The 14,298-nt window shown below is 41.8% G+C and overlaps 2 protein-coding genes and 1 pseudogene across 2 annotated transcripts in view; 2 read left to right on the forward strand and 1 right to left on the reverse strand.

The window, feature by feature from the left end:
- LOC125722488 (uncharacterized) overlaps nucleotides 1-13,435 on the forward strand; it is a 172,867-nt gene extending 159,432 nt beyond the window's left edge. The window contains exon 2 of the mRNA XM_048998673.1: nucleotides 11,531-13,435. Within this exon, the coding sequence (XP_048854630.1) occupies nucleotides 11,909-12,823 (915 nt within the window). The 5' untranslated portion in view covers nucleotides 11,531-11,908 and the 3' untranslated portion in view covers nucleotides 12,824-13,435. The remainder of the gene's footprint in view (nucleotides 1-11,530) is intronic.
- The window catches only part of LOC125722480 (cytohesin-2-like), a 256,228-nt pseudogene that overhangs the window by 15,079 nt on the left and 226,851 nt on the right, over nucleotides 1-14,298 (forward strand).
- Nucleotides 969-14,298, reverse strand: part of LOC125722512 (uncharacterized) — a 249,238-nt gene continuing 235,908 nt past the window's right edge. The window contains exon 2 of the mRNA XM_048998700.1: nucleotides 969-1,166. The gene's annotated coding sequence lies outside the window, so the exon portion shown is untranslated. The remainder of the gene's footprint in view (nucleotides 1,167-14,298) is intronic.

Below are 14,298 nucleotides of genomic sequence, written 5' to 3' on the forward strand. Positions count from 1 at the left end.
TGTTTTGACGGAGCTCGACAAACTTAAAAAATAAATGCTGGTTTTATCAAAAACTATGTCATATAGCTATATTCCAGATTTATTACAGCCAAACACATCTCGGAGCTCCGAGGAACCTCCTTCTCCCTACATTTCCCTCCTTCACACTCTTCCCTCAAATACTGTTACATTTGTCTTTTTTCCACACTCACACCCTATCTTGATCATACTCTGACTACATGGCATCCATATGCAGGGCAAACTATTTTACAGTCTTATCTAGTATAATAGGACATAAACATTGAATTTGATAGTTATCTTTTATTTACACATTAGAACACAACGCATGAACATGAAGGGATCGTTTGCATTTGCAACCAACACCTCCGCAAACCCCCCTGCGGAATACTGGCCGCGGACAGGGGTGGGAATCCCCAAGCTGGAAGACTGTACTGCGTCATGTTAACATTAGCTAGCTAGTTAGCATGGATACAGAGTGCACCGGGCTAAAACTATAAAGGACGTAAGGTGTGTGATATAGTAAAACACTTACTAACTGGTAATGCACGTTAGCATTACGTTAAATGACAACTTTACCTGTTACTTACCAGAATAGCCTCCTACACGTGCGACGAATGACAGCAGGCAGAAGGCGGCGCGTTTTTCAGAAACACACCGGAGTTAAACTTACGCCGCGTTATTTACCGGCACTTCTAACACCAACATTTGCAGCCATTAACTCATATGTGGTAGTAACACTGAAATTACTTTCTCTGCGTCAAAATAAGGCAACACTGTGATTTTGATACTTTATCATTTATACTTAACTGTACCTTCCTCCCATTCCTCCGTCTCTGCTTATTGACATTTAGGAGAGTGTCAGATATAAATTAACAATTCAAAATTATCAAACAAAGACAGACACAACACTGAAAAGATGAAAAAGACACAGTTTGAAAAGTAAATATGTTTTATTGCAAATCTCTTATCTTAACATAGCCTACCTTATCATATGTTAACTTAACCCATCTTATATTTTAACTTAGCCTATCATCATATTTTAACTTAGCCTATCTTATCATATGTTAACTTAGCCTATCATATTTTATCTTAGCCTATCTTGTCATATCTTAACTTAACCTATCTTATTATATTTTAACTTAGCCTATCTTATCATATAACTTAACCTATCTTATCTTATTATATTTCAACTTAGCTTATATTAATATATTTCGTCTTAGCCTATCTTATATTTTAACTCAGCATATCTTATCCTATCGTATCTTATAGCTACATTAACACTTAAACAGTATCACTTTCCGTTGGGTCCCGCGGGATCCCAGTCCCAATGCAGGGCTCTAACACGGATATTCTAAGAAAAAGAAAATAAACACTTTACTTAACTTTACTTAAAGCAGTCATATAACTGCATTATACATACCCAATTAATGCCTTATAAATCATTTATAAAAGTATTAAAAACACGGCTGTAAATACTTATACAAAGGCATAACACATTATAGCTATCTTGATAATGCATTATGAATGCTCTGATCTATATATACACAATAAATATCTTCATAATACATTATATCGGCCATTAATCCATAATAAACATGGCTATAATGTGTTATGCTTTTTTTTCTTCAATATTTATACCCATGTCTATAATATATTTATGGATGCATTACAGTGCATTGTGAAGGTGTCAATAATGCAGTTATATTACTGCTTTAAGTCATTTGTAAACCTGAATTCACAACCTTATAATTACTGCCTCTTGCTACTTCTTCTGAAAGGCAGGGGACAGCAGAAGAAGCACCACTTCATCTTCTTCTTCTTCTTGTGGCTCTTCTCAGTATCTTCTTCAGAAAGATCTTCGGCATTCACATGGAATGATACTTCTTCTTCACTGTAGATCTTCTCGGCAGCATCAGCATCTTCTTTTGTTTTATCTGTCTTCATCACTTCAGTCTCGTCCTCTTCCTCAGGTCCTTCTTCTGGTATAGTCAGTAGCTGTGATCTGTCTTCAGATGCCACCATACACTGAAACCTGACCAGTGTGGTAGCATCAGCATCTTCTGCCTGCTGGAATACCACATCAGCTTCTTCATTTTCCTCAGGTCCATCTTCCTGTAAAGTCTGCAGCCATATTCTGGCTACATATGCCGCCATGCACTGCCAACTGTCCACTGTGGCAGCATCAGTGTCTTCTGCTTCCTGAAGCTCCTCATCTGTTTCTTCATCTTCCTCAAGGTCTTCCTCCTGGATGGGTTCTAGCCAAGTTCTGCCTACTTGTGACACCACATATTCCACAGCATTCCCTGTACTTTTCCCTCCTCCTCCCTTAACCTCCTCCACATTCACTCCCACCTCACATACATTCTCCTCACCTCCATTTAGCATATCCATCATACTAATACCAGCCTCTGTCCCCTCCATCACAACCCTGGAGGCCTTCCCCTCAAATGTTCCCCACTCTGGTACCTCCACATATTCCTCACTACTCTGCCCCCTTACCTCACCCTCCCCCCGGCTTGTCCGGTCTTTCCTGACTTTCTTTTTTTTGTTAAGGTAGCAAGTTTTATAAATTTCCCAGTCTTCAGATGAAAGGCCGTAATTACTCTGAAGACTCTGAAGCAGTCCATCGTTTTCCACACTCTCCCCTCCCTTACCCAAATCGGTAGACCCCCCCAATCCCCCCTTAACCCCCCCAGCCTGGACAGTGGGGAGTGTCACTGGTGAGAACTCCTCCACACCTTCTCCCCAGTTGATCACTTCATCCCACAGGTTCCAGGCTTCCCAGTGTTGGGTGTTGGTCCATCGATCAGCTCTCTCAATTCGCTCTCTGGGGAATAAATGAGAGATTAACCAGCACTTAAGAGAGATAATAAAATAAAGAGCTGGAAATTCTTCAACCATACAGAAAATACAATTGTTATAATTATTATAATAAATAATTACAGGGTTCACATATATAAAAAAGAAAGAATAAAAGAAACAGCGAGCAAGATTGCAAAAAAAATCTACTGTAAAATGCACGATACTGTAAGTGCAATAGCATATTAAACAGTAATGTCACCAAATTATAACTAGAATCAAATACGAAACAACTGTGCTCCACATCAAATGAATACCCAGATGAATACTACCAAGAACTGAGTTAACACTAACCAAGCTAAGAATATTTGAAAGTGTTAATCCTGTGTAACAATGTAAATAGATGTAATGATAAACTTAGAAGCATCTAGCCTACTCTGAAAGTAATGCCCCAAATTTTTTTTTACAATTTACCTACCACCCTGTACAGTAGGGGGTCCCAACTTCCGGTCGGTGTTCCGGTACCGTCCGCGCGGAGTATTGCACCGGGCGGCAGACAACCGGGGGTAGAGGAGCCAGCCGTCCCGTTTATTAGGGGATCGCGCCGTTTTGGAAAGAAAGCTGCCCGTATTGATGTACGGAAATACGCCATTAGCCCCGCATGTCCGTATACACCGTCAATCTCCCGCCGCTCGGCGTGGGAACCCCCAAATTATACCGCCGTCTTACCCATCCGTGACACTTTTCTACGACGGAAACCGATCCGCGGACATCGAAAGGTTGGGAAGCCCTACTAAACTAGCATGTTTGAGATGAATTTACTAACCAAATAGTCTGTCATTATTTAAATATTAGCAACCACAGTAGCAATAAAAACCACTGCACTTTAAATGACGTTAAAAAATATGTAATATAAAAAAAATGTAATGTTTTTTATTGTATTATAGACATTTACTATGTCATTATAGTATAAAAGGCTAAATAATCAAAGTAGCACAACATCAGTTGAAGAATTCAAAGACATTTTGGAGAGCTAACAAGCTACTCACCTCTGCGCCATTTTCACTCAGAGTTTGTTGTGCTTCAAACGGTAAAGTTTGTTTACGTTGTTTCTATGGAAACTGCTCTGACTCTCCGCTTGACCGTAATATAAAGGCATGTATGCAGTCATTTTCTGATTGCAGATTTGATCCCTATGCAGTAATTGACCACTGACCTCTTGGACCCTCTGGGCTGCCTTCACCTGCATTGAGGCAGCTGTTACGTTTGCTGTCATTACATTCAGCCCAAAATATCAAAGTACAGGATTTAAGATTTGAATTAGTAACAGGACCATGGGAAACAAAACATATATGTTATTGATCCCTCGAAGAAAGTTTTCAATTTTCTCCTTCTTTCAGTTCTTAAATAACGTGTCAGTTTTTGCTCTGTTTGGTTGGGATTTACCATTTTAACATTGTAGCAGTTCCTAGGCAATACACAGACAAATTCTTTTTTTTAGGATGGAATTGTTATGCTGTAAACGATTACCTTCACGTTTCAACAAAGGTACTTGCTTTCGATATATAATTTTTTGTACATGTGTACTCTGGTCATACCCCTTGTACATATGGATTGCATGGAAGGACAGTCACTGCTGTCACCTATACTGTCCCTGTCTGCTTTTCTCATTTAAGTGTTGATACGGCAAAAGAAGATGGACCTTTTGTAGAAATTTCCAGCCAGAGACTTGGTTCCTATATGAAGAGAATATTTTATTTTAATTCAGGCTTGCATGTGATCTCCCCTTTACTGCACAAGGAGGGCACACACATCAACAATTAGCAATGCAGCAAAATACAGATGAACAATTTCTCACAGTTTCAGAATAAATCAGATTTCTCTGTAATTCAGAGATTGTCTAAGACTTCTGCTAGATCATTTTCTGCACTTGAACCTAATTTCAAGATAAATGACACCTGGGTCTATTAAAAGAAGGTGATGCTGCCTGACCCACCAACCAAGGCTGGGAGGAAAGGGAGGAATACTAGTCAAAGGAAGGAAGAAAAGCAGCCCACCCTATCTCATGGTCATGGATACAAAAGTCAGGGAGTGTTACGAAGAAGACACCACACTTAAGACCATTGGTTTTATGCACTGAATTACACCAGGTAGAGTTTTTGCATTCTAGCTGTGTTACGTAACATTCCTCAGCCTTCATTTGTTTCCACATAATGCAGGACATAATTTAGGGTGCCAAACAAGACAGCGGAACTGCAGTATAGCCAATTATTTGTTTCAGTAGTTTTATAACAACTCGAACATAAAATGTTTGTTTTTCTTAGATAAAAGTCCAGTTGAAACAGACTTTATTTTTAAATGTTAGATTGGATTTAAGAGATGGAACATGTTGCTTGTGTTAATACTGCTTTGATTTTGAGGATGAAGTCTGAAGTGTAGGTGACGTGTAACAGGTTGTTATTTTACTTTTAATTTATAATTATACAAGATTCTGTTTTCCTTCTTCTGTCTAACCTGATGGGTACAATATCCTTTAAACTTTCCCATGATGCTTTTGTCCTGCATCGCCCCTCCCTCTGTCTTTTCCCCTTTATAAGGGTCCCGACCTCATTTCTTCTTCCCTTTGGTGTATTGCACACGCGGGAAGAGGTGAGGATCCCCCGAGTTAGTAAATCAATTGTATAATTATGACACATATATTATATATTATATTTGATTTATTATTCATCATAAGCAAGGGATAGAAAACACATCTATACATAAGTATATACATTGTTTTACTTTGAGCAGAGAGAGCAAGAGGGCCAGAGCATATGAAGTTTACCCCTTTCCTTATTGTTCCCAACAGGTTCTATAAAATCCGGGAACGACAACGACATCTGTAATATCCCTTCCTCCTGCACCCCACACACACCTGATAACACCCCAAAACACAATGCAGAGTATAGGCAGGGAATGACCGGTTACATAGGTACACTAGTGCGGCTTGTAAATATGCCCTTAATTTATGCCTGAATATCCCTCCCATATAGTGGCTGACCACATATCATGTGAAAGACCCGGAGAGAGTGAGTGTATATATATATATGTATGATGTGCATGTGAGAGACACCATCGGAAGTCCGGTTCAGTTCCTCAGAGGCACTACTATGGAGGCGCTTACAGTAATAAACTTGCTGACCGCAAAAACTGGCACTATGATGGAAGTTATGCAGAAGTGCAGAGTAGATGGAATAATTTTTGTACCTCAATAAGATTGTATGCCTTTTGCCTGTGTCTCCAGCCAGTGCCGGGGGTGAAACGCGCCTGCAATTATCAGCGGGATAACATTATCGTTCTTTTTATTCTGTGGAAAATGAAAGACTGATTTGCTGGCCAGATTTATTTATGAATCATAAACATGTTGTGGGCTATATAAGTAAAGTCAGGGCTCTCAAGTCTTATGCATTGACTGTGAGACACTTGCATTTCAACCAGTTCACATGCTCACGCGCCGCACCTTATGTTTGTCAAGCTGAGAAGTAAGGGTTAGGGTTATAATTATCAATAAATAATGTACTTCCCTGTGAAACAATGATGCTGTATGTTTATTTGCATATCATGATATGGTGCAGCCTTTTAATAGGTTTCTGTTTTTCTGTTAATCCATTCATGGTGTTGAATAAGTCAGCAAGCATAAGTGTAAGGCTAGTGAGTGACTGGTGTTTTCGGGGGAGACTCCCTAGAGCTGGAGAGAAATACCTTAAGGCACGGGATGAAAAATCCCAAATCTTCCAGGAAAAATGTCAGCATTATATGTATTTGCCACACAGAACAGAACAAAAAATTCCTTAGGGAATCACTCGCCTACCATAGTCACTATACTACTCAGAACGCCTGGCAGCCACCAAATCAAACATAGGAAAAGGTCCGGATTTATAGCGTTAGAATGTGGTAGAAACTAATATCCATAACGTACCATCCTAGAACACACTGTGTTCTAAAATTTAAGCCCAATTAAAATCTGAATATTAAATGAGGAAAATAATTTGATTTGTTCTTCTATCCCAAGTTGTGGTCTAAAAGCAATAAGACCACCATCCATTATACCTGCTTTGGGGAAAATGCACTCCTGTAGCCACTAGGGGAGCTCTCACCTCTTCTGGGCCCAGCTAAATAATTATGTTACGCATTCTAACAAGCTTTATTATCTGTGTCAATAAGCCCTGCTTTTACACTAACACTCCTGCTGAGAGGCTAGTTTGATTACCAGTCTTGCCCTTGTCATTAGGAACACATGAGAATTTGCGCAGTGCTGTTTCACAGTGGATTCTCACTGGTTTTCCCCAAGACTGGTACGATACATTTTATTCAGTTTCATACCACAGGTTATTGCAAGAGGGATCAATTGGTTTACTTTTATACTGGTGCAAGGAAACTATTATTATGATGGTGGGTTATCAAACACAGTAGCTGGCTACCTCAGACATAAGACGCCCATTACGTACCTGTGTATCACCTATATGGGCTTGGAATCTGTATATCAATTGAAATAATTATTCATAGCCCAGATAGCATCATGTTATTGTTTCAGCGTTGAAGTATAGTTAAATGCATTGAATTATGGTCAGTGATAAATTATCAGCATTGAAACTGAATTGATTTTTGGTCAGATGTTCAATATTGAAAAATTAATGGTGGCGAAACCTTGATATAAAGTGACTTTTTCAACATTGAAAATAAGATGCTGAGTTAACATCAATATTATTGAAAATAAAAATGGAAAAATGAATTTATGGGGGGCGGCATGATGGTGCAGTGGTTAGCACTGTTGCCTCACACCTCTGGGACCCGGGTTTGAGTCTCTGCCTGGGTCACATGTGTGGAGTTTGCATGTTCTCCCCATGTCGTCGTGAGGTTTCCTCCGGGTACTCTGGTTTCCCCCCACAGTCAAAAAACATGCTGAGGCTAATTGCAGTTGCTAAATTGCCCGTAGGTGTGTGTGTGAGAGTCACTGGTGTGTGAGTGTGCCCTGCAATGGGCTGGCCCCCCATCCTGGGTTGTTCCCTGCCTCGTGCCCATTGCTTCCAGGATAGGCTCCGGACCCCCCCGCGACCCAGTAGGATAAGCGGTTTGGAAAATGGATGGATGGATGGATGTGCACCAAAGCACACACGTTTTTTTCTGGTGGCTTAAACACATTTTTGTAACTACTGACTATTTTGCAAAAACTCTGCACACAAATAAAAAAACCACCATATCAGCAAAACATTGTAGGTCTCTTGCAAAAGCTAATAAATCGTGCTTAACTCTTCAAACCTTTGGAAAAATTGTATTTTTGTACCAATCAGTTAACACTAACCATCATCTTAATAAGCACACAATGTGCCAACTACACACTTATGGTAGGAATGGAAAACACATCTGGCTTTTGCTTTCTCTGTGCACGAGGTATGTCAATTTGAGGTCATACTTTTGTCATAAATAGTTCTGTAAACACAATTCAAGATTCAAATTTCAAGTATGAATGTTTATTCACATGCATCAAAAGAAACATAAGACAACATACAATTTCACTGAGAGAGAGAAAAAAAATCATTCTTGTCGTCTCTTTGGGTCCGGCCACAGAATTTCATCAACATCACATGCAATGCTTTCTAGACCAAGGCACCGGGGAAACTCTCCTGGGGTGCCTCATCCAGGCCTGACATGATGCCTGGTCAATATTCTCGCATGCCTCCTCCATTGCCTGTAAAAGAGCCATGCGTTGATGGGGATGACGATCATAGACCTTCCAGCACCAGGCAGAGAAGAATTCTTCAATCGGATTCAAGAATGGAGAGTAAGGCGGGAGGTTGAGTACAGTGAAGAGTGGGCGACTGTAAACCAGTCCTATGGAAACTAATATTGTCCCATATGATGACATAACTGGTCTGTGAACATTAGTGAGCATATGATGTAGGCTGTCCAGGAATGTAATAATGTGTGCAGTGTTACATGGGCCCAGGGTTGCATGATGGTGAACAGCACCGTTCTGACTTATAGCTGCGCACATAGTTATGTTACCACCACGCTGTCCTGGGACATTGATTATGGCACCGTGTACAATAATGTTCCTACTCCAATTAGCCTCACCGTGTTTTTGGACTGTGGGGGGAAACCAGAGTACCCGGAGGAAACCTCACGACGACATGGGGAGAACATGCAAACTCCACACACGTGACCCAGGCAGAGTCTCAAACCCGGGTCCCAGAGGTGTGAGGCAACAGTGCTAACCACTGCACCATCATGCCGCCCCCCATAAATTCATTTTTCCATTTTTATTTTCAATAATATTGATGTTAACTCAGCATCTTATTTTCAGTGTTGAAAAAGTCACTTTATATCAAGGTTTCGCCACCATTAATTTTTCAATATTGAAAAAATGACCAAAAATCAATTCAGTTTCAATGCTGATAATTTATCACTGACCATAATTCAATGCATTTAACTATACTTCAATGCTGAAACAATAATATGATGCTATCTGGGCTATGAATAATTATTTCAATTGATATACAGATTCCAAGCCCATATAGGTGATACACAGGTACGTAATGGGCGTCTTATGTCTGAGGTAGCCAGCTACTGTGTTTGATAACCCACCATCATAATAATAGTTTCCTTGCACCAGTATAAAAGTAAACCAATTGATCCCTCTTGCAATAACCTGTGGTATGAAACTGAATAAAATGTATCGTACCAGTCTTGGGGAAAACCAGTGAGAATCCACTGTGAAACAGCACTGCGCAAATTCTCATGTGTTCCTAATGACAAGGGCAAGACTGGTAATCAAACTAGCCTCTCAGCAGGAGTGTTAGTGTAAAAGCAGGGCTTATTGACACAGATAATAAAGCTTGTTAGAATGCGTAACATAATTATTTAGCTGGGCCCAGAAGAGGTGAGAGCTCCCCTAGTGGCTACAGGAGTGCATTTTCCCCAAAGCAGGTATAATGGATGGTGGTCTTATTGCTTTTAGACCACAACTTGAGATAGAAGAACAAATCAAATTATTTTCCTCATTTAATATTCAGATTTTAATTGGGCTTAAATTTTAGAGCACAGTGTGTTCTAGGATGGTACGTTATGGATATTAGTCTCTACCACATTCTAACGCTATAAATCCGGACCTTTTCCTATGTTTGATTTGGTGGCTGCCAGGCGTTCTGAGTAGTATAGTGACTATGGTAGGCGTGTGATTCCCTAAGGAATTTTTTGTTCTGTTCTGTGTGGCAAATACATATAATGCTGACATTTTTCCTGGAAGATTTGGGATTTTTCATCCCGTGCCTTAAGGTATTTCTCTCCAGCTCTAGGGAGTCTCCCCCGAAAACACCAGTCACTCACTAGCCTTACACTTATGCTTGCTGACTTATTCAACACCATGAATGGATTAACAGAAAAACAGAAACCTATTAAAAGGCTGCACCATATCATGATATGCAAATAAACATCCAGCATCATTGTTTCACAGGGAAGTACATTATTTATTGATAATTATAACCCTAACCCTTACTTCTCAGCTTGACAAACATAAGGTGCGGCGCGTGAGCATGTGAACTGGTTGAAATGCAAGTGTCTCACAGTCAATGCACAAGACTTGAGAGCCCTGACTTTACTTATATAGCCCACAACATGTTTATGATTCATAAATAAATCTGACCAGCAAATCGGTCTGTTAGGTTGAAGAAACTGTTATTAATCATTTTGTTATCACTCCTGTATGATCAGCAATGAATGTAAATATGTATATATATTATTTTGCTTTCCCCTAGCCTCATACTTTAGATTATATTAATAATAGCATTCCCACCTTAGCAAAACCGGAGCTTTCTCTCACCTCCCTATTCTGCATGACTCTTGCGCCTCCCACTGACTATAAATAAAGGAGTCAAGGGGAACCACCCTTTGTAACACATTCTGCTGTAGTTTGCATTGCAGAGAGTGTGGGTACCCTTGCAAGTAAAAACTATAAAGTGTGTTGTCTCAATAAAAGGTGGAGTTGGGGTGGAAACGCCGGGCGCTTTCCCCAACATAGAATTTGGTCCTTCGAGCCGGATCCGAGGAACCCCGAAGACGTCTCCAGTACGCCGAGAGAAGCGACACCGAAAACTGCCGGCAGTCACTCGAAGACGGGTGCAAGAAAGACCTGTGATGTGAATTCGTTATCAGGCCGGTGATTAGAACTGCGCTCGACGTCTGGTGATGTCTGAAGGACCTCGGTGACGGAACAGAGAGCACACTACATAGGTGAGAAACACGGCACCTAAGTGAATAGGTGGCCAAGTGAGACATACGGCACCTAAGTGAGTAGGTGGCCAAGGCATGCATGTGGTTAAGCTTAGCCGAAATTAAGCGGGAGCGAAAGTAGGCGTTGTGGGAGAGAGTGTACGGCGTTCTATGTGGATGTGTCCTTACAGGTTTTAGACTAACCTACACGATCCACCCTAAAAGCAACAACATACTGGTGACTGAAGGATAAAGGACGGGTTTCATCCCTGAAAACTAACACCGCTGCTCTAATAGTGAGCAGTAGAAGGCCGTGTTGGTGTCCTCCTGAGGTCTCATGCCAGGGACTTGCTTTTAGGATTTTTTATGTTTTGTAGTGTATTCAATAAAAGGTAACAATGGGAAAAAATCTGAGTAAACAAATCAAATTAGAGGGAGATGAGAAGTTTATGGAAGGATATAAACCAGGATCAGGACAAATAAGTAGTCAGAGATGGAGGAAAAAACATGGGTTTGAAGGAAAACTCCATACTCCAGACATATTAAAGTTACAGGGAAACTTAAAACTGGAGATGTTACAGACTACCAATAATAAAAAAGGCCAAGATAGAAAAAAGGAATACGTTTTCTCTGATGCATGGTTAGAACAGAGTAAACTAAGAGATAATAAGAGACAACAGAAAAAGAGAAATAAGGAGAAAAAACTGCAGGTGGCTTTAATCACACTAGACGAAGAAACGGCAGCAAGACCTTCTGCCCCTCCAGCTCCTCCACCGCCCCCACAAATTCCGGTGCCTGCACCGGCGCTGGTTCCAGCCACAGATAGACAAGAAGCAAGGGGGGGGGGGTGGAACCATCTCGCATGTTAACTCGAGGGTCTGATCCCTCTCTATATCCTGTAAAAGATTTGGCCACAGCTAAAGTACAATGGCATCCAAAAAATAACACAGAACAAGAGGAGGTAGAATGGCAGTGTCCCCTCGTAGAAGTGGCAAACCCAAATCGAGGGCCAAATAATGCAGGACCCGAAACTATGTTAGTATATAGACCCTGGACCGCTGAGGATAGAACAGCGGCTTTAAAAGGAATACCCCCGGTTGAAGAAGGGGTACCCGAGTTTTGGACTGCCATCCTAGAATTACAAAGTAGTTTTCATTTGAACGGCAGGGAAATGTACCGATGCCTAAGACAGTTGTTTACCCATAAATGGGGACGTGTGGCAGGCGACTTCACTGGACACGGTGCCAATAATCAGCCCTTAGCACATAACTCGCAGGAACTCATACAAGCATTACAATACCTGCGAGAGAGGATAGACACAGTCTTCGTGAGATGTGCAGATTATGGGCGAATAGCGCAGTGCAAACAAAAACATGGAGAGGAACCAGAGGATTTTATGGATAGGATGCGAGTGGTGTTCAGGGGAAATTCAGGAATTCCTCACGACGAGGAAGACGGAGGAGTGTATCAGCAACAATTAAAACGAGCTTTTGTCGCAGGCCTAAAGCCTGAATTGCGAAAATATCTCGACAAACATTGGGTACATCAGAATACTGGCTCAGTCCAACAAGCCTTAGAATATGCCCAACACGCACAGAAAGCGCAGAAACAGCAAAAGACAGATACAATATTCAGCGCCTCTGACGTGGTAGCGCTAGTGCAAACGAACCCTCGGGGACGCGGGGGATTCAGAGGTAGAGGAAGAGGAAGATTTAGAGGCCGAGGAAGATTTAGAAATAAACAAACAGGAGGGTTTTCACAGGAAACAGAGTGTTAGACATGCGGGAAACCTGGACATTTAAGCAGGGACTGCAGGTCAGGGAAGCGACCATTTAATCAAAACTCCACCGAAAATGACCAATGACCCTCCTCGGAGACCCCTGTTGCCGACACTATCCGAGGTGAAACAGAGGTCATTTTAAGGGAAGAAACGGAGGTTACCTTACAAGACCTCCTGGATGAGGAAATAGATTTGCAAGCAGTATGTCAGCTATTAGCAGAAAGGCAGTGGGGAACTTTGCCAAGTCGGAAATTAATCATAAATGGCAAAGTATACGAATGCCTGTGTGATACTGGAGCCTGTAGGACTGTCCTAACCTCCATCCATCCATCCATTTTCCAAACCGCTTATCCTACTGGGTCGCGGGTGGTCCGGAGCCTATCCCGGAAGCAATGGGCACGAGGCTGGGAACAACCCAGGATGGGGGGCCAGCCCATCGCAGGGCACACTCACACACCATTCACTCGCACATGCACACCTAAGGGCAATTTAGCAACTCCAATTAGCCTCAGCATGTTTTTGGACTGTGGGGGGAAACCGGAGTACCCGGAGGAAACCCCACGACGACATGGGGAGAACATGCAAACTCCACACACATGCGACCCGGGCGGAGATTCGAACCCGGGTCCCAGAGGTGTGAGGCAACAGTGCCAACCACTGCAGCACCATGCCGGCCCTTGTCCTAACCTCCAGTCCTCCTGAAGTCACATACTCCTCATCTGTCATAAATATAAAAACAGCAGGAGGCCAAACAGACAGTCATCAGCTAACAAACCCAGTTGCAGTAAAAGATAAGGAAACTGGGATTGAATGTCAAGCACAAGTGTTAATAAGCCCTTCTTGCCCTGTCAATCTGTTAGGCCGTGACCTTATGGTACAGATGGGCATTAGTGTAGTTGCCACAAACTCTGGCATGAAAGCAATCATAAATGAGGAAGCCTATGTTGTGCAAGGAACCGGAGCACCACAATATTACTGGTCACTGGACCTAGGGGGAACTGCACAGACACGAGAATTGTTGCGAAAAACTAGAGAAAAGCAGTCCCCTAAACAAACCCAGTTCATGCCTGACGATGCCTTACACGTCACTATGTGGTACAAAGGCACCCCAGGACCAGATTATGCCTATGACAAAACGTTTCATGCCCTCCAAGACACTTGTATCACCTTACAACATTTGTATGTTAACTCCACTACTGGCTTTTCTGCTGCCTCAGTCATCTTATCTAATAAACAACAGGCTGTGTTCAGAGGGGAAACACCACACGTATCTCTATCAAAACCACCTCAGATGCAGTGGAGGGACGTAGAGATGTTCTTACGAGATTCCATGCAAGGTTACAATGACTACCAACCCGTACCTGGCTCCTGTTGGAGCTATGACAAAAAACACAATGTGTGGCGGTTCCCTTTGGGATGGAGAGTTCAAACCACTCTCACCACACACTTGCAGGACCCAACCTGACAAATTT

This window comes from Brienomyrus brachyistius, unplaced genomic scaffold (assembly GCF_023856365.1).
Source record: "Brienomyrus brachyistius isolate T26 unplaced genomic scaffold, BBRACH_0.4 scaffold39, whole genome shotgun sequence".
In the NCBI taxonomy this organism is placed as follows: Eukaryota; Metazoa; Chordata; class Actinopteri; order Osteoglossiformes; family Mormyridae; genus Brienomyrus; species Brienomyrus brachyistius.